This window comes from Elephas maximus, chromosome 9 (assembly GCF_024166365.1).
Source record: "Elephas maximus indicus isolate mEleMax1 chromosome 9, mEleMax1 primary haplotype, whole genome shotgun sequence".
Taxonomy (NCBI): Eukaryota; Metazoa; Chordata; class Mammalia; order Proboscidea; family Elephantidae; genus Elephas; species Elephas maximus.
The window spans coordinates 45,748,810-45,769,923 of NC_064827.1; the positions used below are offsets into that span (position 1 = coordinate 45,748,810).

The window sequence follows — 21,114 nt, forward strand, 5'->3', positions numbered from 1 at the left end:
TGGGGTTCCTGGTTTAGATGGTGTGGTGGGCAGAATAATGGCTCCCCAAAGAGATCCACATCCTAATCCCCGGAGTCTCTATGTTTGGTTGCATGGCAAAGGGGAATTAAGGTTGCAGGTGGAATTAAAGTTGCTAATCAGCTGACCTTGACATGGGGAAGATTACCCTAGATTATCCAGGTGGGCCCAATGGAATTACAAGAGTCCTTATAAGTGGAAGGGGAAGGCAGGCAAGAAAGATGGCAGAATGATAAAAGAGTCAGCCCGACATTGCTGGCTTTGAAGATGAAGAAATGGGGCCATGAGCCAAGGAATGTGGGTGGCATTTATAAACTGGAAAAGGCAAGGAATGGGTTCTCCCCTAGAGCCTCCAGAAGGAACCAGCCCTACTGACACCTTGATGTTAGCCCACAAGACCCATTTCGGACTTCTGACCTTCAGAGCTGTAAAACATGGAGAGGGCATGTGAGAAAGCAGTGGACAGGGTGCTTGAGACAGGGCTCTGGACACGGCATCTGAGACAGGGCCATGGGCAGGGCATTCCTTGACTGGTTCATCTCAAAGATGTTTACCATGTTTCTTTGACTCACTCAAGTCAAAGGGCAGTAAACTCCTCTTCCTTTTTCTTCCAGCCCAAAATTTTTAAGAGTTTCAAATGCCGTGTCAATATCTGTTAGGTTGTGCAAATATCTTCGGGCAGAAATCAATGATCCAGAAACTCTATAGAATCTTTGGCGCAAAACTTTTGGCATTTGCTGGGACTTGATGAAAATAAAATCTGAAAACTGTCTTCATTGTAAGCTGATATAATGTACCTTATTTGTTTTACCCCACGTAACTGATCAGCAAAGGGTTATACAGGGTTTGCAGAGCTACAGAAAGTGAAGCTACAAATACTAGAGAAGACCAAGAAGCCACATTGCGCAGATGGAGCCAGACAGGCAGACAAACCCTGATGTCAGGCTCCGGACTCAGAATAAACACAAGTCCAAGCCAAGAAGCTGACATTTAATGCAGAAAAATGTAAAGTATCATTTCAGGTCCAAGAGTTCAAATGTTCCAGTGTTCCCTAGAGGCAAAACCTCCTCTATGTGTTCTAGAAGCAAATGTCTTCCCTTATAAATGGAAGAGGTGACAGCCAAGTGTTTCCCAAAGCCTAAGGTGGGAAAAACCCCAGAGACTTCCAGTTTCCCCTAGAGTGCGCTGCCAGCGGCCGGAGAGGCAAGGAGGTAGGCCTGTTACGTAGAGTGGAACAGAATGCTGCCATGTAACAGCTTCAGAAAGACAAAAGCTGAATAAACAGATTCCGCAAAGCCTTGCCCAGCTTGTTCCTCCATCCCGTGCGCTGCCAATGTGCCCTTGGGGGACTCTGAAATGGTATTGTCTGTAGCATCATCACAGTTGAAAGGGTGAATGCCTCCCAGATTCAGAAGCCCAAGAGGTTGTGAATCAGACATCTGAACAAACGCAAAGTTGAAATCCTGAAACAGGTTGTGATAGGCTGAAAAATTGTCCTCCAAAAGGTATCCATGTCCTAATTCCTGGAATCTGTGAATGTCACTTTATCAGGGGCTGGGGGAGAAGGGAGAGTCTTTGCAGATGTGATTAAGTTAAGGACCTTGAGATGGGGAGATTGTCCTGGATTACCCAGGTGGTCCTAAGTGCAATCACATGAATCCTTAAAAGAAAGATGTGACACGCACAGAGAGGAGAAGTGACATGAAGATGGAGCAGAGATTTGAAGATGCGGGCTTTGAAGATCAGAGTGACGCAGCCAAGGAATGTCAGCAGCTCCCAGAGGCTGGAAGAGGCAAGGAACAGAATTTTTCCTAGAGCCTCTGGAGGGAGTGTGGCCCTTGCCAACACCTTGATTTTGAATTTCCAGCCTCCAGAGCTGTGAGAAAATAAATTTCTGTTGTCTAAAGCCACCAGGTTTGTGAGAAATTGTTATAGCAGCCATAGGAAACTAATACAGAGCTCAACTTTCCGCCCCTTCTTCCCTCCCTCACTCCCTGCCTCTCTCCACCAATAGTGACAAAAAGGACCTACTATGTGCTTGGAGCTGTAAAAGGGGGAGAAGACTGATAAGGCAGAGGGCCCAGCCCTCGATGATGAGTTCGCCTCCAGTGGGGAAGGTGGACATGGGCATAGCTACGTGGGACACAGGCCCACTGAGCCATGTGGCATAACACAACCAGATGCAAAGCATCATGGGGCCACATCGGAAGGCTTCCTAGGGCATGTGACATGTTTGCTCAGTCCTGAAGGATCTCAACAGGCTGAGGCAGAAAGTATTCCAAGCCAAAGGCACCCCATGAAGGAGGACACTGATGGTAAGAATTTGAAGCTGGTGGGAGCCAGCAGCTCTTGGGGTGGTGGGAGGTTGGGAGAGGAGGCCAGACAGGCAGACTAGGGCCAGACCTGGGCAGTACTTAAATGGCAGCCTCGGGACCCCAGCTGTACTGTTAAGGGTGCCCTCCTCTGTGCTGGGGGCAAGTCCTGGTGGGCAGTCCCAGTGAAGACGAAGTGCGGGCCAGGGCTGCCCTGGGAAGTCACCCCAAAAAACAGATTTGGAAATAATGTTGGAAACGGAAGTCTGAAGACACAAACCTGGTTTGGACATTAGAGAACAGGAACTAAGGACTCTGCCCGCTGAGCTAGAAATCCCAGCTCTGACACCAGGTGTGGCACAGAGTGTTGGGGGATGTATGAGAGAAGAAGGGAGAAGAGGAGACAGACAGAGATGCAGAGAAGGAAGAGCGAAGTGAGAGAGAGGAGGAAGACATGGGGCTCTCCAGGGCCGGAGCCAAAGCCCCCTGCTCCCAGGCCACAGCTCCCCTGCAGGCTTGTGCACCCTTCCTCTGTGCCAGAGGACAGAGTCCTGGGGGACTGTGGCACCTGGCCGGCCCTGTGGTCGTCCCTGCCCAGCTGCTGCCAGCAGGTGTGGTTAGGCCATGACCTTGCTCTGGCCTGTGATTCCTGCTGCCACCGTTAATGGGCCAAGAGCCACCATGTGTTCCCTCTGGGGGCTCTGCCAGGCCCACAGCCATTTGCATCTTGAGCCTGGTAATTTAAGGCTGAGGAATCAAGGGAGCCAGAGGGCAGGTTCCATTTGGATAAAGTTGGGAAAGCCCTGCTGCTTCTCTGGACTCTGTCTCTTTGGGGTTTGCAGTGGGGAGCCAAGGGGCCAGCTGGATGGCCCCCCATTCAGCTGGTGACATGCCCTCAGGACAGGGCCCAGGGCTGCTCCTGCCTCCCCCTTCTCCCATCGCTAAGAAGCTGGAGTTGATAGGCTGAGACCACAGACAGGCAGCACAGTGCAGCAGGAGTGCTGAATTAGAGGGCAAAGACCGGCGTTCAGGTCCTCCCAGCTGCATTACCCTAATTCCTCTGAGCCTCAGCTCCCCCTTCTGGAAAGTGGGGGTAGTACCCCTTACCTTGCCCACCTCACAGGATTGTAAGACCAAAGAACTCCAGGGCAAGTTCCTTACTTTCTATAAAGTGCCACACAAACATGAAGGGCCTTTAATGGATATTGCTTGAGATCTAAAGCTGCCCTAATTTGCTTAAGGTTGGAAAATGAGGAGCCCACTGCGGGGAAGGATAGGGTGTGTCCTGTTTGCCATGTGCACGGTATTTCCCGATGGTCTGCCATGAGACCACCCTTGTAGCAGAAAAGGCCAAGGTTTTGCCGGCATGGTCCTGGCAGGCCCCCCGGCATTGGCAAGGCCCAGGGCAAGAGTACACATGGAGGCCAGTTCCCATATGTCTCGTATTTAAAAGTGATAAATCAGGCTAACAAACCATTAAATGAAATATGTTCTATCCTCCTACCTTGTTAAATACACCTTTATAACAACCTGGAAGGCCAGGATGGAATTTAGGAGCCTTGACTTCTTGGTGTTCTGCACCAGGACGTGGCTTTAAGGGGAAAGCTCACCCCAGGCTGTGATCCACCTGCTCCCCTTACCACCCCCAGCTCCACTCATCATCCCAAGGGGCCTCGCACACACAAGTGCGCACACCCAGCCCTCATGTCCAAGTTCAGTCCCCACCCCCTACAAAGAGTCAGCTCTTGGGCCTAGGGGTACACCTTTAAGAGGAAGGCCCTGCAGAAGAGGCTGAAAGGGACTGAGGGCTGCTTGGGTAGGGCCCCAGGGTGGTCTAGAAGGAGGAGCATGGGCTCCAGGGGATCAAATCCCCTTGGCCACACAGACTCCACAGCCCATGGAGAGGGTCACTGCCCTGGCAAGGCCAGAGCGGGCCCTCTAAGAGGAGGGCCCAGAGCAGGGTGTTCTTGCCTGGTCCAAGTGTGGTTCTGAGTGGCTTCTAGCCCTGGCTCTGCCTCCTGCTAGCTGGGGTACTTGGGCACATTCTAGCCTCTCTCTAGGCTCAATTTCTTCACCAGTAAATTGGGGTGAATAATCCCCCTCTGCCTATTTCTCAGAACTGCTGTGAGGTTCCAAAGCGAAAGCCAGAGGTGGGTGGACAGGGGGTGAAATAACCAACCTGGCATTTTAAAATGCCCATGAGAGTCACCAGTGTGTTAGAAAACTGAGACCCTTGGAGCCCCCAAACACTGAAACAAGTGGCATGCCCCTCCACACGACTCAAAACAGAAGACACCACCAACCCATAAGAAAGGCAGAACCCTACCCAACAAACTCCTAATTTTTCTCCTGATTTTTCTTAAACACTTGCCGAAAACAATACTTTGGGTATTCCTGCCTTGCTAGCGTCCTTAGTCCACGGACAACCAGCACCATGGTAGTGTGTGTCTTGTCACCATGCATCCCAGAAGAGAAGGAGACAGGGTGGCTTCTTTTCCAAACATCTTGAAAGAACCTGAAACGTCCCTGACCCACAGGAATCAGGTTTCAATGGCCACAGGGTGTTCAGCTTAGAATCAAGTGGCAAACCTACCAGCCCACATCCTGACTGTCCTGAGCACATGGTCCTAAAGCCTAGGAGTAAGGAGCCAGGAGCAGCTCAGGGCTTTCCCACGCACTCTTGCACACAAATTGAGTTGGGCAGGAAAAGCGGGGCAGGGGGAAGGGGGGGCAGGGGACGCCTCCACTCCACCTGGCTTTGGCCAGGCCCTGCACTCCTCTGTGTTCAGACTCCCCAAGTAGCCAATGAAGGGTTGTTTGAATGACAGTCCAGGGTCCCTCCCTCTCTCATGTCCTCCCAGGGGCTGTTGCTGGTTGACTCCGGACCCCACTGTGGCCCAGCTGCAGACAAAGAGGCCGAGAGTACAGACCTCTGACTGATTTATTCAGATCTGCTTCTTAGAAACATAGAGGTCACCCGGGCTGTTTGGGGGGGCACCCCCCCCCCCTCCGAAGCCCTATCTGCTGGCTGCTGTGGAGGCACCAATAGTGCAGACTCACCAGGCACCATCCCTGTCAGCGTCGGCGCTGAGTAGCTGCCCTGTCCGGCGGGGGGAACATGCGGAGGGTACCCGGGGAGGGTCGTGCTCGCCAAGTCTCGGCCTGAGGAATCAAAGCAACAAATCAGGGGTGAGCATCTCTGCAGCCAGCCGCTCATGTTCATGATTCCTCGGACATTTCTGCACATTTGTCACATCTGGACACTGAATGCCAAAGTGCCCCCAGCTCACCCCGTCACTCACCCATGCTCACACACACGCGTGCGTGCACACACACACACCTCCAACCACCCTGGCTCCACTCAGCAAGAACGCGAGGCTGGGCTCTGCTCCATCTACGGAAAACCAGTCTTGGGGAGATGTGACAACGCAGGGGCAAATGCGCCTCCAGGACACCCAGCTCCAGCCAGCTCACCTTGTTCTCTACTCCCCAGGTTTGACTTGGACTTCCCCACCTCCACACCTTTGCTCTGCTGGACCCTTGGCACCAAGTGCCCCTCCTCCACCTGCACACAGCCTAAGCCCACCCAGCCTTCAAAACCCAGCTCCAACACCTCCTCCTTCCAGTGGCAGGGAGCCACTGCAGTGGCCCTGGACTGAATTCTTTCCACTACCACTCATCCAAAACACAGGCAGGAAGCACCTCCTGATACTAAACACTGTTCTGGGTGCTGGGGACACAGAGATGAACGAGAGAGACGAGGCCTTGGACCCCAAGCAGTGGACACTCCAGAGCTGTGTGTCCACCTCTCCCCAGGGTTCAGCCCCTTAAGGGCAGGGATAATGCCTGACTCACCATCTAAGAAGCCTGCCTCCACCACAGGGCTGAGTGCACGATAGGCTCTTAGTGAATAAATATACAAATGAGTGGAGCATCCAGTGTGCTTGGTTCTACACCAGGTGGAAGAAAACCCCAAGGTAGCAGTACTTTCTAAGGGGGACACCATAGACATTTATCTGCATTTTAGGAAAAGAGTGGGAGCTTGAAGCCCTTTCAAACCCCTAGTGCCAGTTCCATGTATGTAACACAGTGACTATGGATAAGGCCAATAACTCAGATGTTGGGAAATCAGACTGTTCTGTGATTATCTGTCGGGTCCTGAAGACAAGCCCCCACCCTGGTAGGTAGAATTGGAGGTTGCCCCTGAAGGAAGGGGACACACCCACTGTCAGCCACCCTAGGAAATGGGCAGGAAATGAGGTGGCCTGGGACTAGGGGGGAAACCCTGGTGGCATAGTGATTAAGAGTTTGGCTGCTGACCAAATGGTCAGCAGTTTGAATCCACCAAGTGCTCCTTGGAAACTCTATGGGGCAGTTCCACTCTGCCCTTTAGGGTCGCTATGAGTCAGAATCCACTCGATGGCAACACGTTTGGTTTTAGTTTTTCTTTTGGGACTAGAGGAGGGAGGGAGGAACTTCGACCTCTCTGTGGGTGTGGACAGTGAGGAGTGGGGAAGCCAGCAGAGTCCAGGGGTGTGGGTGAGTAGCTCCTACCACACAGAGCCAGGCAGGTCCCCAATAGCCCCTCCAAAGCGTCCCTTGGGCCCCAGCAGGGCAGTGCAAGCAGTACACGGATGTGGAGCCCTCGCCTCAGACCCTGAGCATGTGGCCAAAGGAGAGGGACCACCTCTGTCAACACCCCCCAAAGAAGCCATGGTACAAACCAGTAGACGTTCCCTGAAAGAACAAACAGTCCTTCTGATGCCAGTTATTCACAGACTGTCCAGCCAGCATCCAGAGGCCACCTCGTTTCACAGAATTTGGCTCACTTTCCAGAGTCTTACAGAACATTAGGCAGCTGCCAGACAGGAGACTCCCTTCCTCCCTCTGCTTACCAATCCCTGGCTTTAGACTGGCTTGTGATGAGCATGGCTCATGTCTCCTCACTTGAAGGTTTGCTACAGGGGGGTCCTTGATCCCTCACATGAACTGCAGCTATTATAGCCATTCTGACTCCCCAGGAGGGCTGAGACTAACCGGAAAATGGAAGTTCGCCAAATTGACCATGCTGATACGGTGAGTTAAGGATAGTTGCCCTACCAATCCCTTTGTGCCTCCTTCTCTCATCCTCCTCAACCCAAAACCCACAGCCCTGTGGCAGCCCTTCTGTGCACAGATATAAGTTCCAGAGACCAGGTCTTTGCACCCTATAGTCAGCAGATAGAGGCCCACACATACCTGTTAAGTGAATGAAAGAAGTGGCCCCATGGGAGGAGCAGGTCTCTTTGCAATTCACAATCATCCCCTCCATCCATGGCAAACAATCAGTGCAAGAAAGGCTCTTGGACAAAGGAGAATGAAGAGCCCCAAAGATGCAAGGAAAATATGAGCCCAAGAGGCAGAAAGGCCTACATAAGCCAGAGACTCCACTGGCCTGAGACCAGAAGAACTAGATGGTGCCCAGCTACCACCAGTGACTGCCCTGACAGAGAACACAACAGAGAATCCTTGATGGAGCCGGAGAAAAGTGGGATGCATACCTCAAATTCTAGTAAAAAGGCTAGACTTAATAGTCTGACTGAGACTGGAGGGACCCCAGAGGCCATGGCCTCCAGACTCTCTGTTATCCCAAAACTAAAACCATTCCTGAAGCCAACTCTTCCGACAAAGATAAGACTGGACTATAAGGCATAAAATGATACTGGCGAGGAGCGTGCGTCTTAGCTCAAGTAGAGGGCAGCTCCTGTCTGGAAGCAAGATGAGAAGGCAGAGGGAGACAGGAGCTGGCTGAATGGACACGGGAAATACAGGGCAGAGAGAAGGACTGTGCTGTCATATGGTAGGGAGAGCAACTAGGGTCACATAACGATGTGTGTATAAGTTTTTGTATGAGAAACTGACTTGAATTGTAAATTTTCACTTAAAGCACAATTAAAAAAAAAAAAAAAAAAAAGAGTTTGGCTGCTAACCAAAAGGTCGGTAGTTCAAATCCACCAGCAATTCCTTGGAAACTATCTGAGGCCATTCTACTCTGTCCTATAGGGTTGCTATGAGTCGGAATTGACTTGATGGTGATGAGTTTGGTGGTTTTTTTTTTTTTTTGAAGGCATTTTTAGGGCAGTGAAACTTCTGTACAATACTGTAATGGTGAACACATGATATTATATATCTGTCAAAACACAAAGAGTGAGCCCTAATGTAAACTGTGGACTTTAGTAAAAACTAATGTTTCAATATTGGTCCATCAATTGTAATCAATGTACCACACTGAATGCAAGCTGTTAATAATAGGAGAAAGTGTGCAGGAGGGAAAGGGGAAAGTATTTTTTGTACTTTCTCCACAATTTTTCTGTAAACCTAAAACTGCTCTAAAAAATAAATTCTCTTTTAAAAGAAAAAAGTGTCTTGGAGATCTTCTTGACCAAGTCCTGCTGCCATTGTGCGGAAGAGAATACGGAGACTCACGGGGGTGAAGCAAATAGCCCAGGTCCCACAGGGCAGAGCAAGTACCTTGGCCTGAGCTTCCTAACTCTCAGCTCAGTCAGTATCACAGTGGGGGTGGAAGAAGAACACACACCCCTCATGGCATCTTTTCCAGGCGTTACAGAGGTACTGAGACATGGGGACTTCTGAAAAGACGTCTGAGGAAGCAGAGTGAGCCCAAGTGTCAGACTACTCAGTGAAAAACTGAAATCTCAGTGGCCAGACTGTGAGACAAGTGGAGGAGACAGCCAAAGGAGGCTGCTTTGACAGACTCACTCCCCTGCTAACCAGGGAAGCAGCTTACACCTTGGCCGGGGCTCACACCCCTAAAGATGACAACAAGAATTAGAAAACACCAGGCTCTATTCTAAGTATTTTAAATCATGAACTCCTTTAACTCTCAACAACCCTGTGAGATAAGGTATGGATGTTGCTGCCGTTCACTGCTGTCAAGTCAACTCCAGCTCCAACTCATGATGACCATATGTATGATAGAACAAAACGTTGCCCAGTCTTGTGCTATCTTCATGATCCTTGGTATGTCTGAGTCCATTTTTGTGGCTACTGTGTCAGTCTATCTCATTGAGGGTTTCTCTCTTTTTTGTCATCCCTTTACTTTACCTGATACTATCTCTGTTTGAGTTGGAATCAACTCAATGGCAAAGAGTTTTTTGGTTTTATCTCCATTTTACAGGAAAATGAGGTGGAAGAAGGTAAGTAATTTGTCCAAGGTTACCCAGTAGGGATTTGAACCCAAGCAATTCAACATCAAAGTTCACGAGTTTAACAACCACGCTCCACTGCTTTGCATGTGAACCTGGCTGCGCATCTGTCCATGAGTCCAAATGCTCCATGTGCCTCTCAGCTGGGACACTCAGGCTGAGCCCCACCTCCAGGACACACTGTCATCATTGCTTACTGGCTCCATCATGTGAAGGAGGGTCAACTGCACAGTTTTTATGGGTGTGTGTGTTGGGGTGGGAGCCAGGACCACATCAGAGGGAGGCCAAGTCTGCCTCTTGAAGGACAGAGGGTGTTTTCCTGATGGGAGGCTGCCTGGTTCAGGGGAGCTTACAGGGCCTGACCTCCCCCAGGCCCCCACATCCCACCTGGCTACTGGGATGGATAAGAGGATCCTGAGAGGGGTAAGAACTTGCCCAAGGATACTGAGCTGATTTGAGGCAAGGCTGAGACTAGAATCCAGCTTACCTGCCTCCTGAGATTGGGTTCTTCCTTCAATAGGGGGCTATTCCCTGAACCTCAATAATTTCTGTCACCACTACACATGCTTCTGATCCTTGATCCCTAAAGCAAGGGTTCCGAAAGTCAGTGCCTCCACAAAGCCTCAACTCAAGAAGCCAAATAAAAACAGACAAAATCAATAAAATAAACCTAGGGAAAGGAGGAGGAAGGAACTGATAAAGAAAAAAGCAGAAAATAATGTATCAGGAAACAGAAAAGCAGACACAATAATAAATACAACCGAGAATTGATATTTGAATAGGCAAACCTAGGGTAAGATTTTTTTTTTTTTTTAGAAAGGCACATATATCAGGATAAGAAATGAGGTGATACAACCAGAGATATGGAAGAGATGATATAAAAAAACATAAGAAAATACATAGACACTCTACACTAACATATGTGGAAATGTCAACAAAAAGGACACTTTTCTAAGAAAACATGAATTACCAAAATTAATTCAAGAACAGATAGAAAATACGAACAGCCCAATAACTTGGAAGAAATGGGAAAGGTTGTTTAAAAAAAAAAATTTTTTAAGTGCCTGGTCCATTTAGCCAAGAACAGAGGGCTCAGAACTAAGAGAGTCCATCGTTCATGTTATCATGAGCAGTTGAAAGCAGGAAAGAGAGTGGGATTCAAAGATGGTGACATCAGAGGGTGGGTGTCAAACTCACCTATATCAGTCTGCCAGACTACAAGCTTCTAAAGGCAGAACCTGGTGGCACCTGGCATATAGTAAGTGCTCAATAATTATTCAAGGGAGGGCCCTTTTACGGATTCACGCCTGTTTTTTTAGTGAATTGCTTTGAGACTCTGGGCAAGTTACCTCCTCCCTGAGCCTCAGTCTCCCTCAACTTTAAAAAAGAGCTCTTCACTTGGTGATCTCCAAGAGCCCCTGAACCTCACACTGGTCTGATGTGCAAAGGCACAAAGGATAATTTAGCTGTGAATATATTTTTCTACCTTAAAGTTCAACTGCAACAGCAGCTCTGGAAATCCCACAATCAATCCACTAACGTGTGCTGCTGCCAGAGGGCTGGGAAGTCCTCCTTGGACACAGGCAGGCAGCTCTCAGAGCTTCTAGTTTCTGTGGGGTCTTGTGTCAGCTCTTGCAAGGGCTCAGAACTTCGTTATCATGCTGGGGCTCATTCCATTCCCAGCCCCTCCTCCCAGGCCACCAGGATAGCAGTGTGCACTTCATGGAGCTGACAATGGCCACATATATTCCACAAATAACAGCCTCTGAGTTCCCGTTACTGAGGCACTCCTCTGCAGTGCTCATGGCTTCAGCTTTACCCAGCCATATCAATGTCCCTAGAACCAGAGGCTGCAGCCTGCAGCTGCATTTACCTTCCTTAGACTATTCACAAAGGCAAAGGACCCTGAGAAAGAGTGATAACTCTCTACATCATCTTCAACCTCCTGAACCCCTACTCTGTTCATGAACGTTATCTTTACAGCTTACAAATTCCCAATATAGACCTATGAGACAACAGTTAGTGTCCCCATTTAAGAGATGAGGCCACCGAGGTTAAGGGGTAATTAAGTAACTTGTCCAAGGCACCCAGCTGAGTTATTTGGGCACCAGATTTAGCCCATGGTCTTTCCACAACACAGTGAGGTGGGAATTACCCACTCAGGGAACACACTCCAAGGGCCCAGCACTCAGACAAAGCCAACTTCTTATTCTCTTGCTCCCTTTGTTCCCTTTAGCTCTGCTAATTCAGTAGGGGATTTCTATTCCTTTCAGATTACAAATTGGCCAAAGAGTCAGGATGTACCCTCTGGGCTGAACACTACCCTTAAATACAAAGGCCTATAAACTGAGAAACACCCACCTGGAAGGTCAGCTGGTCTCTCCGCTCCCCCCCCCAACCCCCAGCTTCGAACCTGGCCAGGCTAACGGCCTGTCCACCAGGTCCAAGTCCCCACCCACACCCCAGAATAGCTCTCAGAACTGCAGCCCCGATCCATCTTCCTTTGAAAAGGAAGAAGTTGCCACAGGCAATGACAGTGATATGCTACACGGACAACAGGCTTCTCAGGAGTAAGAGTGTCATGCCTCCTCCCACCCCACGGCCACCTTGCTCCTCTTCTGTCCTCAGGAGCCCAACTCTAGGATAGTCTGGATAAGTCATTAATGACTTAACCCCTTCCAGCTTCAGTCCTCTCGTCCCTTAAATGGAGACATAGCCTTCCGTGGGCAAAGAGCTGAAGGCACTAATGAAGAAAAGACTCTGGGAAGACCATCACTGTCTTCTTAAACTGAAAGGGTGTATGAGAGAGGACAGAGGAGCACGGTGTGTATGGAACTCCCCACCCGCATCTCAGCGGAAGCCGAACCAGGACCTTGTGAGGCAGTCAGAGGGAGGCTACGGCAGCTCACCATGGAAAGGAAGACTGCAGAGCACAGCGATTACAAGTGTAGATCTGACTGTCTAGGCACAAATCCTTGCCTTACCACTTACTAGTGTGTGACCTTGAGAGAGTTCCTTAATTGTTCTGAGCCTTAGTTTCCTCGTCTATAAAATAGAGGAAATAGTAGCTAACACTTAAAAAACGGAGAGCATATTATGAGCCAGGTACTCTGCTTAGTGACACACATACTCATTTATTCCTGACAATAAACCCTACTAGAGAGATACTAAAAAAACTATTATCTTTATTTTTCTGCTGGGGAAACTGAGGCATGAAGAGTTTAAGTGACTTGCCCACGGTTCATCACGCAGCCAGTAAGAGAGAGCCAGGTTTCAAACCCAGTCTGGCTTCCAAGTCTGCGCTCTCCACCCCTACAGTGAGCCACCTCTGCAGTGATGACAATAATGTGTCTCTTTCATGGGGCTGCTGTGAGGTATCAGTGAGAAAACGCATGTAAAACACGGTGTCAGCCCACAATGAGGACTTGTGGAAGATCAAAGGATTGGCCTCAATTCTTCACTCCAGGCTATAGCTGCTCCCTGTGCAGCTCCTCCTACTGGAGGCAGACCGTACGTCTCTGCCCCTTGTGTTTGGGCTAGCATGTGCCTTGCTTTGGCCAGTGGGATGTTAGCAGAGGCTTGGTCAGTTGGGTGAGTCCCTCAGCAGGACTTGAGAAGAACGTGCCCTGGCTGGTCTGCTGGTCCAAGAAGGAAGGGAGATACATGGTGTGGAGCCAAGCCCAGCCTGGGTCAGCTGATCTCTGCCAACCTCCAGATGCATAAGAATAAATGATGGTTTAAAGCCTCTCAGTTTTCGGGTGGTTTCCTAAGCAGCAGTATTGTGGCAATAGCTGATTGATATAAGAATTAATGTTACCTGCTCTTGACTTTAAGGAACCCCAGTGGCACAGTAGTTAAGTGCTCGGCTGTTAACCGAAAAATTGGTGGTTTGAGCCCACCAGCCGCTCTGTGGGAAAAAGATGCGACAGTCTGCTTCTGTAAAGATTACAGCCTTGGGAACACTGTGGGGCAGCTCTGCCCTGTACGAAAGGGCGGCTGTTAGTCGGAATCAACTCAACAGCAACAGATTTTTTTGGTTTTGTTTTTTGGCACTTGTTTTTATCAACTGATGGGGAACCTGCAGAGTGAATTCAAGCTTCAAGTTTGCCTCGGTGGCCTGTAAGGACTTTTCCGGCTCTAAGCGGAGGATTCTGTGGCTTGGGACGGTCTGGGACTTGCACCTTCTCAGTCCTTCAGCTAACATATTCCAGGCCTGTCACCAGGGCTGGGGGTGTTTACCAATCAGTCGACCCGAGGCAGCTGAGGAGACGCCGCTGCTCCTTTTTAGCTTGATTCTGCTTCTGAACCCAATGTCTTCAAAGCACATACTTATGTCATTTTTGTCAAGAAAGAAATTACATCATTTGCAATTGCACTGAATGTTATCACGGCATTTAATAAATTTGTAAATGACTAAATAAAATTAATTGATTTGGGTTCCTAACACAACTCCTCTCACTAAAGGCACATAAGTACACCTTAGCCAACTCATGTGTGGCCTTCTCTTTCCAGAGAGAATAATTGAGACTTAGCCCTGCTTACAACCAGCAAGGAGTCCACGCAGAACTTTTGTCAAGACAAAGACCACTCTTCCAGAAAAGAAACTCTTGGTGTAAAATAACTCTTTTCAACCCTACGGGAAGGGAGGGAAAGAATTAGTGCCTGCCCCTGTTGTAGAGAAGAGAAATAAGGCTTGCAGATGAGTTTGGACTGATCCAAGGTCACAGAGTAAGGCCCAAGGTCAGCAAGTGAGTGGTAGAACAGGGACTTCACAACTCTGATCTCATGATTTCCAGCTAAATGCTATTCTTACAAGATTACTCAAAATGTCCCCGTCCAAGGCGCTAGCCCTCCCAGATGTTAAAACATTCTATAAAGTATTTATGATTTAAAATGTGATATTGGAACACAAATAAATAGGCAGAAAACTAATGGGATAGGATAGAAAGTCCAGAAATAGACCCAATTACATACGGAAATCTAGTATAGGATAAAGATGGGATCTCAAATCATTTGGACAAATGTGGACTTTTTATTAACTGGTGTTAGGACTACTGGAGAGTCATTTGGAAAAAAAATAAAAGGAGATTGATTTCTCACATCACACACAAGAATAAACTCTAAACAGATCTGAGATCTAAATGTAAATACAAAATACACAAATACTAGAAGAAAACAAAGGGGAATTCCTCTCCGCCCAGGAGCAGAGAAAGGTTTTCTCACACTGACTTGATGAAAACAAGATACACACACCATAGATAAAAAAAATTACCTCAAAATGGCTCAAAGATCTAAATGTAAGAGCAAAAACTATAAAACTCTTAGAAGAAAACATAGGTAGAAATATTTGTGACCTTGGATTAGGCAATGGTTTCTTAGATATGGCACTAAAAACACAAGCAACAAGAGAAAAAAATAGATAAACTTGGCTTTATCAAAATTAAAAACTTTAATTGTGGTGCAAAGGACACTATTAAAAAAAGTGAAAAGGCAACTCACAGAATGAAAGGAAATATTTACATATATCTGATAAGGGACTTGTACCTAGACTATATAAAGAACCCTTAAAAAAAAAAAAAAAACCTGTTGCCGTTGAGTCAATTCTGACTCAGAGCAACTCTACGGAACAGAGTAGAACTGTGCCATAGGATTTCCAAGGAGTGCCTGGTGGATTCAAACTGCTGACCTTTTGGTTAGCAGCCATAGCTCTTAACAGCTACATCACCAGGGTTTCCAAAGAACCCTTATGACTCAATAATAAAAAGACAAATGACTCATTTTTTTCAAATGGGCAGAGAATCTGAATAGACATTTCCCCAAAGAAGAACGGTCAATAAGCACATGAAAAGACACTCAACATCATTAGCCATCAGGAACAGCCTGGGTTAGGAGAAAGCAGGTCAAGGCTAGCACTAGAGGAGAAAGTGGCTTTTAAGGGCAGATTAGCACCCCGGGGAGGAGATGCTCCAGCTAGTTCTGAGGGTGTCAGGATGGGGGGGGGGGTCCTGAAGCCACCCATGCTTTCCCTGCCTTTCTCACAGGCTCCTCAGTTGTCTCCAGAGCCAAATTTAGACCCCTGAGCCTGGTAGGAAGGAGTAGAATTTGGAGTCACAGAGGCCTGGGTTCAAATCTCATTATCACCACTGTATGACCTTTGACAAGTAATATAATCATCTGAGCCTCGGTCTCCTCTCTTATAAATTGGGAAAAGAGGCTGTTTATTAGGAGTGAAAAAATGGGACTCACTGTGACAGTATTAAAATATGTCTGCAAATCTTTTGTTCCCCTCCCCATTGAGGGGTGGGGTCCATGTTCCCTTGCCTTGAATCTGGGCCACCCTGGTGACTGGTCAATCAACAGAGCTACAGTTTTCTTAGCATTTCCTGTGAGTCAAGCCCATGGGCCAGGTATACACGCTGTACCTCATTCAATACTCACAACCCCATACAGAGGGCACTATTATCATCGCCATTTTACAGATAAGGAAACAAAGGCTCCAAGCAGTTGACTTGCCCAAGGCCACACAGCTGGTAATAATAATAACTAACATTTTTGTAGCACTTACTATATGTCAGGCACTTTTTACATCTCCATGCTTTACAGATACTGACTCATTTAATCCTCACGAACCCTATAAGGAAAGTCCAATTATTATCCCGATTTTACGGATGTGAAAACAAAGATACAGAGAGGTTCCATACTTGCCATATCGAAACCCAGGCACTCTGGCTCCAGATGCCTTCACATTCCCCAAACACACCAGGCCCTTGTCATCTGTAGGTCTTTGCTCACCACATTGTCCGCTTGGAATGACCTCCACCCACACCCATACTCTGCCTTTCTGCTCCTTGTCGAGGTGTCCTGTCCTTGGATACAGAGCTCAGTTCCCAGCCCTGCTGCTCTCTCCCACCATTTGTTCAGAACTCCATCATGCACGGGCCCCATCAGCCTTGGAGTGGTCTGGGCAGTACCCATGTCTTCCTGTCTCTGCACTGGAGATCCCTCCCTCCCTGCACTGGCCCAGCACACAGTAGGTGCTCAGAAAGTGTCTGCCAAGATGAAATCAATCAAATGACATTCGTTCTACTCATCTGAAAAGGACTATGGTTCCCACCTCCCCAGCATCTCAGAAGGCCCTTCATCGTGAACCCCACAAATAACTAGGCCTAATTCACCTGTTTTTTGCTTGGATGCAACTTTTTCTCTTTCACACAGGCCATTTGTAGTTAGGCTCTGTCTGTGTACACTAATGGGGGGAAACGTGAATCCAATTAACTTCAAATTTAGCTCATAATGAACTTATCTCATTTTGCTACCAGCTCGGTTCTCGTCGTGTGGCAGTAATTAACCACTGGGGGTTGTCACTCCCAGACACATGACATGGAGATCCTCCCAGCCCCTCGCTTCAAACCCTTGCAGAATTCATTACCCTGACAGTGTGAAAACCCTTCACTTTGAATACCACAGGGCACCAACCAAACTCCCTCTTGATCTACCTGACTGTGTGTGTGAGCGAGAGAAAGAAGAAAACCACTCAAGAAGCCATTAATTATTGTGAATGAGAGAGGAGGTGGGGGCAGAAGGCTGGCACTCGTGGATGGCGGAAGAGGGTCTGCCAGCCATGACTGCCCTGGGGTGGTACATTCTGCCCAGGGGCCTGGGGCAGGCTGGAGTGAGTGTCCAGGCAGAGATAGCGGGGAGGAAGCTCGTTACACACAAGGCCAAGCTATAAGGGAATATGGCGGAGCTGGTAGCAGAACAGCAGAGTGCTTCGTAAACTGGCCATCACAAGTCCTGGGAATCTTAATGCCCAGGAAGCTTGCACAGGCCAATTTGCCAGCACAACCAGGGCAGGTGCAATGGTGACTTGCTGTGTGACCTTGGGTAAGTTCTACTTCCTCTCTGGGCCTTGGTTAGCCCTTCTGAACACTGAAGCAGTGGAAAGAGATGGCCTCTGAGGGCTTTTTCTGCTCTAACATTTCGTAAGTCCGTGGCATCATTTTACCTCTTGTGTTGACAGAAATGGAGGTGGGGGCTGCCTGCCTTCCTCAGCCTGGCACTCCTGCCCAAGGCATCAGATTCCTGGGAGCCCCTGAATTAAGGCCTTGTGAGAGGAGGGTAAGCATCAGGCCTGTCGTCATTTCTCCAGGAAAGGAACTCAAAGCAGGAGATGGGAGCTGTGGACCCATGTCCCCACAGGCTGAGCAGGCACCTGCCCAGGGAGGGCAGCCCCCACTCAGCTCCAGAGGGTTTTCAGAAGAAGCTGGAACCCTGGTTTTCATTTGATTTTCTTTCATTTGAAAATCTCCTGACTTTATGTGAACATTAACAACTAATCCAATTTTTAAAATATATGCAAAAGTCCAACAAAGTTTGTCCAAAGGCCACGTTTAGCCCTCGGACTGCCATTGTCACCCTTTACCCATCCTCAAAGCCCTCAAGACTCACCCCCACACCCTCACCACCACCACCAGCTCCACCAGCTGCCAGGCCTTGTTCAGGACACTAGCCCTGGTTGAGGATCGGGGTAACTGCCCACAAGGTCACTATCCTACAGGATGGAACAAGCCAGAGCAGGGAGTAAAAGCCTGGAAGAAAAGTGATTTCCCGGGAACTGAGCTATGGGCACGGCCTGTGTCCACCCCAAACCTCCTGCCATTCTCCTTACCCCTGCAGGTGACAGCGCCAGCCTCTGAGCCTCACCAGCTTCAAAGGCAACTCTTCTCGGACCTAATCAGTCCCCAAGCCCCTTCTAACTCTCCCTCCCCTCTGTGCCCTCTCCTCCATGGCACTACCTGCCCTGGGTCAGACTGTTCTTCCCTTTCCCTGTTTCTCTGGCAACCTCCTCCCAGGTTTCCCTGCCCCTGGCCCTGCCTCGCGGTCCATTCTGGATGGCCTGCCCGGCTCCTGTTGCAGCACCTCAGCATCCAGCCACAAGGAACCACTCAGCTCACCCTGAAGGACAACTAGGTGTCACACAGGAACTCGGTGAGGGCTCCAAGGCTTTTGATTCTTTGTTCAATCATTTAACTAGAACACAACATTTTCCCAGAAAACCCTTCCTCACAGTCACAGAATCACCGGAAACCTTTTTATGTGTTAAGAAACATAGTAAAACAATCAAAAAAGTCACAAAAGTTGGCAGTGTATCTTTTCAATGTCATTAACCAGTTGCCGTTGAGTCAATTCCAACTCATGGTCACCCCATGTGTGTCAGAGTGGAACTGTACTCCACAGGGTTTTTAATAGGTGATGTTTTGGAGACAGATCACCAGGCCTTTCTTCCGAGGCACCTTGGGTTGACTTGAATCGCCAACCTTTTCAGTTAGCATCTGAGCGTATTAACCGTTTGTACCACCCAGGGACTCCTTCAGTGTCATACTGGGTATTATTTAACAGTGCACCCAATGATTATTTCTCTAAAAGAATATACCTATGTTTGACGAATTCTTTCCCATTTAATTAGAGACCAGAGACGGTGAGGTGGCTTACCCATGTATAGATTTCTATCAGGTAGAAAGGATAACCCCAAAGGTTTGAGTTTATTGCCGTGTGAGACATTAACCAGTTTTATATCGAATCTAACAATCTTATTCCAATATTTTTAAAACATGCCTTTCTCATTTGACTGTATAGAACTCTGTTCCTCAAACGCTCTTGGAACCAGTTTTACCTTTTTGAAGGTTCCTTCGTTAATTAATGAGTTGAATGAAATCTTCACATGTGTTCATCCTCTATTTGGACATGACTTAGGTTTTCAACTTTTTTAAAAGTATGCTCTGACACTTGTTATAGAAAAAAAGTGAACCAGGCCTGAGATGGGGACATGAGCTGAAGACTCAACAAACACCAAAGCAGACAACAGTACACACTGCCACTTGCGGGGGAGAGAAACAGCCCCCACGCCTGGGATTTGGGGATGGTATTGACCCTGCTGCACCCAACTTGGGGTGTGTGTGTGTGAGTGTGTGTGTGTGTGAGTGTGCGCATGCGCGCACACGTGTTTCCAGCTGGTGTTTGGGACGGGTGACAGTTTGAACAGCAACTGATCTGAAGTCTCCCTTTGTTTGGACCTGTCAGTGTAAAGTGCGTGCTGAGCTCTGTAGTGGAGAGGGGGCTATTTCCCCTTAGAAGAAGGCTCTCAGCGATGTACCAGCACAACTCTGCAGACAGTGGGCACCCTAACTGCAGGTGAGCATATCCAGGCATTAAGGCAGGTCTGGCAGACCCCTAACGACAGGTTTATTAGCCATTAGTGTAGGTGGTCTTATTTACTTAGAAATAATAACACTGCATTTCTTTCCCCCAAATTACTTAATCCTCACTTTTAACTAATTCTGACTGGCCTCCCTCTACTGGTTCTGGCTAAAGAGCTAATCTGGATTTGTACAGAGAGGAAGGCAAACCTGAGAATACATTCATCTGGGTGCTGTGTACTTTGCTGTCAGAGCCCTTCCCAGTCCTTCATTTGAACTGACCTCTTCTATCGCCCTGTAATCACTGGGACCTATCAGACTTCAATACTGTGCTCCCATTTCAAGAGAGTGTTTGAATTTCCACTGCCTGGCAGTTTCGAGTAGACACTGAGGCCCAGTCAATATTTCCATGCACATTTGTGACATGAGCTTCTTTGAAGTAGCAACTGTTGATCCAACATAATAAAATGACAAAGGCAGGGTTGTAATTAGTAAGGCTCCAAGCAGCTCTGCCACACTGATGGCTACGAGCCTCCCAGCTAGGACAGGCATTGCTCCAGGGACAGAAAAAAGCCAGTATTTACAGCAGAACTTTGAGGGAAACTGTGGGGCTAGTCCACATCTTCCTTCCTCCTTTTCCTCCCTCCCTCCCTTCCTTCCTTCCTTCCTCCCTCCCTTCCTCCCTATCTTTACTTATTCATCCTTTATCTGACACCTTCTAAATTCTAAGCACTGTCTTGAACACTCCAGAGGACCCAGAGATGATAATAAAATAATAAACCACAACAATAATTATTTATTCAGCTCTTACCACCTGCCAGGCAGTGTTTTGTATATATTATCTAATTTAAGTATCACAACCACTCTGGGAGATAGAAACCTTTACAATCCCCAACTCACAGATAAGATATCCAACTAGTAGGTGGTGGAGTTGGACTCAAACCAAGACAGTCCAACATCAGAGCCTGTACCTGTACTCCCTGCACTATTCTGCTTCAAATAGGTGAATTGCAAAACACAAAATGCACTTCCCCTTTGACCAGCAGTTCTGGTGCTAGGACTTTACCTACGAAAATACACAGAAGAGTACACCAAGGTTTACATTTAATGGGAAGGAAGAAAGAGAAGGGAAGGGGTGGGAAACAGGAAATAAAGAAGGGAAGGAAGGAAAGAAAGAAAAAAGGGAACAATCCAAGTGTCTGTCAGAATGAAATGGCTGGAATAAATCAACTCTGGTACTTCCATGTGATGGAATATTATACAGCTTTGAAGAATAATGATGTAGATTTGAATGTCTGGATTGTGGGTAAGATCTCTGAGATACATTATTAAGTGAATAAAGCAAAGTACAGAACATTGTATACAGTATAATTCCATTTGTGC

At 48.0% G+C, this 21,114-nt stretch overlaps 1 protein-coding gene across 5 annotated transcripts in view; it reads right to left on the bottom strand.

Annotated features, from left to right (window-relative positions):
- The window catches only part of PAX5 (paired box 5), a 200,608-nt gene that overhangs the window by 39,970 nt on the left and 139,524 nt on the right, over positions 1-21,114 (bottom strand). For all 5 annotated transcript variants that reach the window (XM_049895840.1, XM_049895841.1, XM_049895838.1 and 2 more), the window contains one exon: positions 5,391-5,492. In XM_049895840.1, coding sequence (XP_049751797.1) covers positions 5,391-5,492 — 102 coding nt within the window. The remainder of the gene's footprint in view (positions 1-5,390; positions 5,493-21,114) is intronic.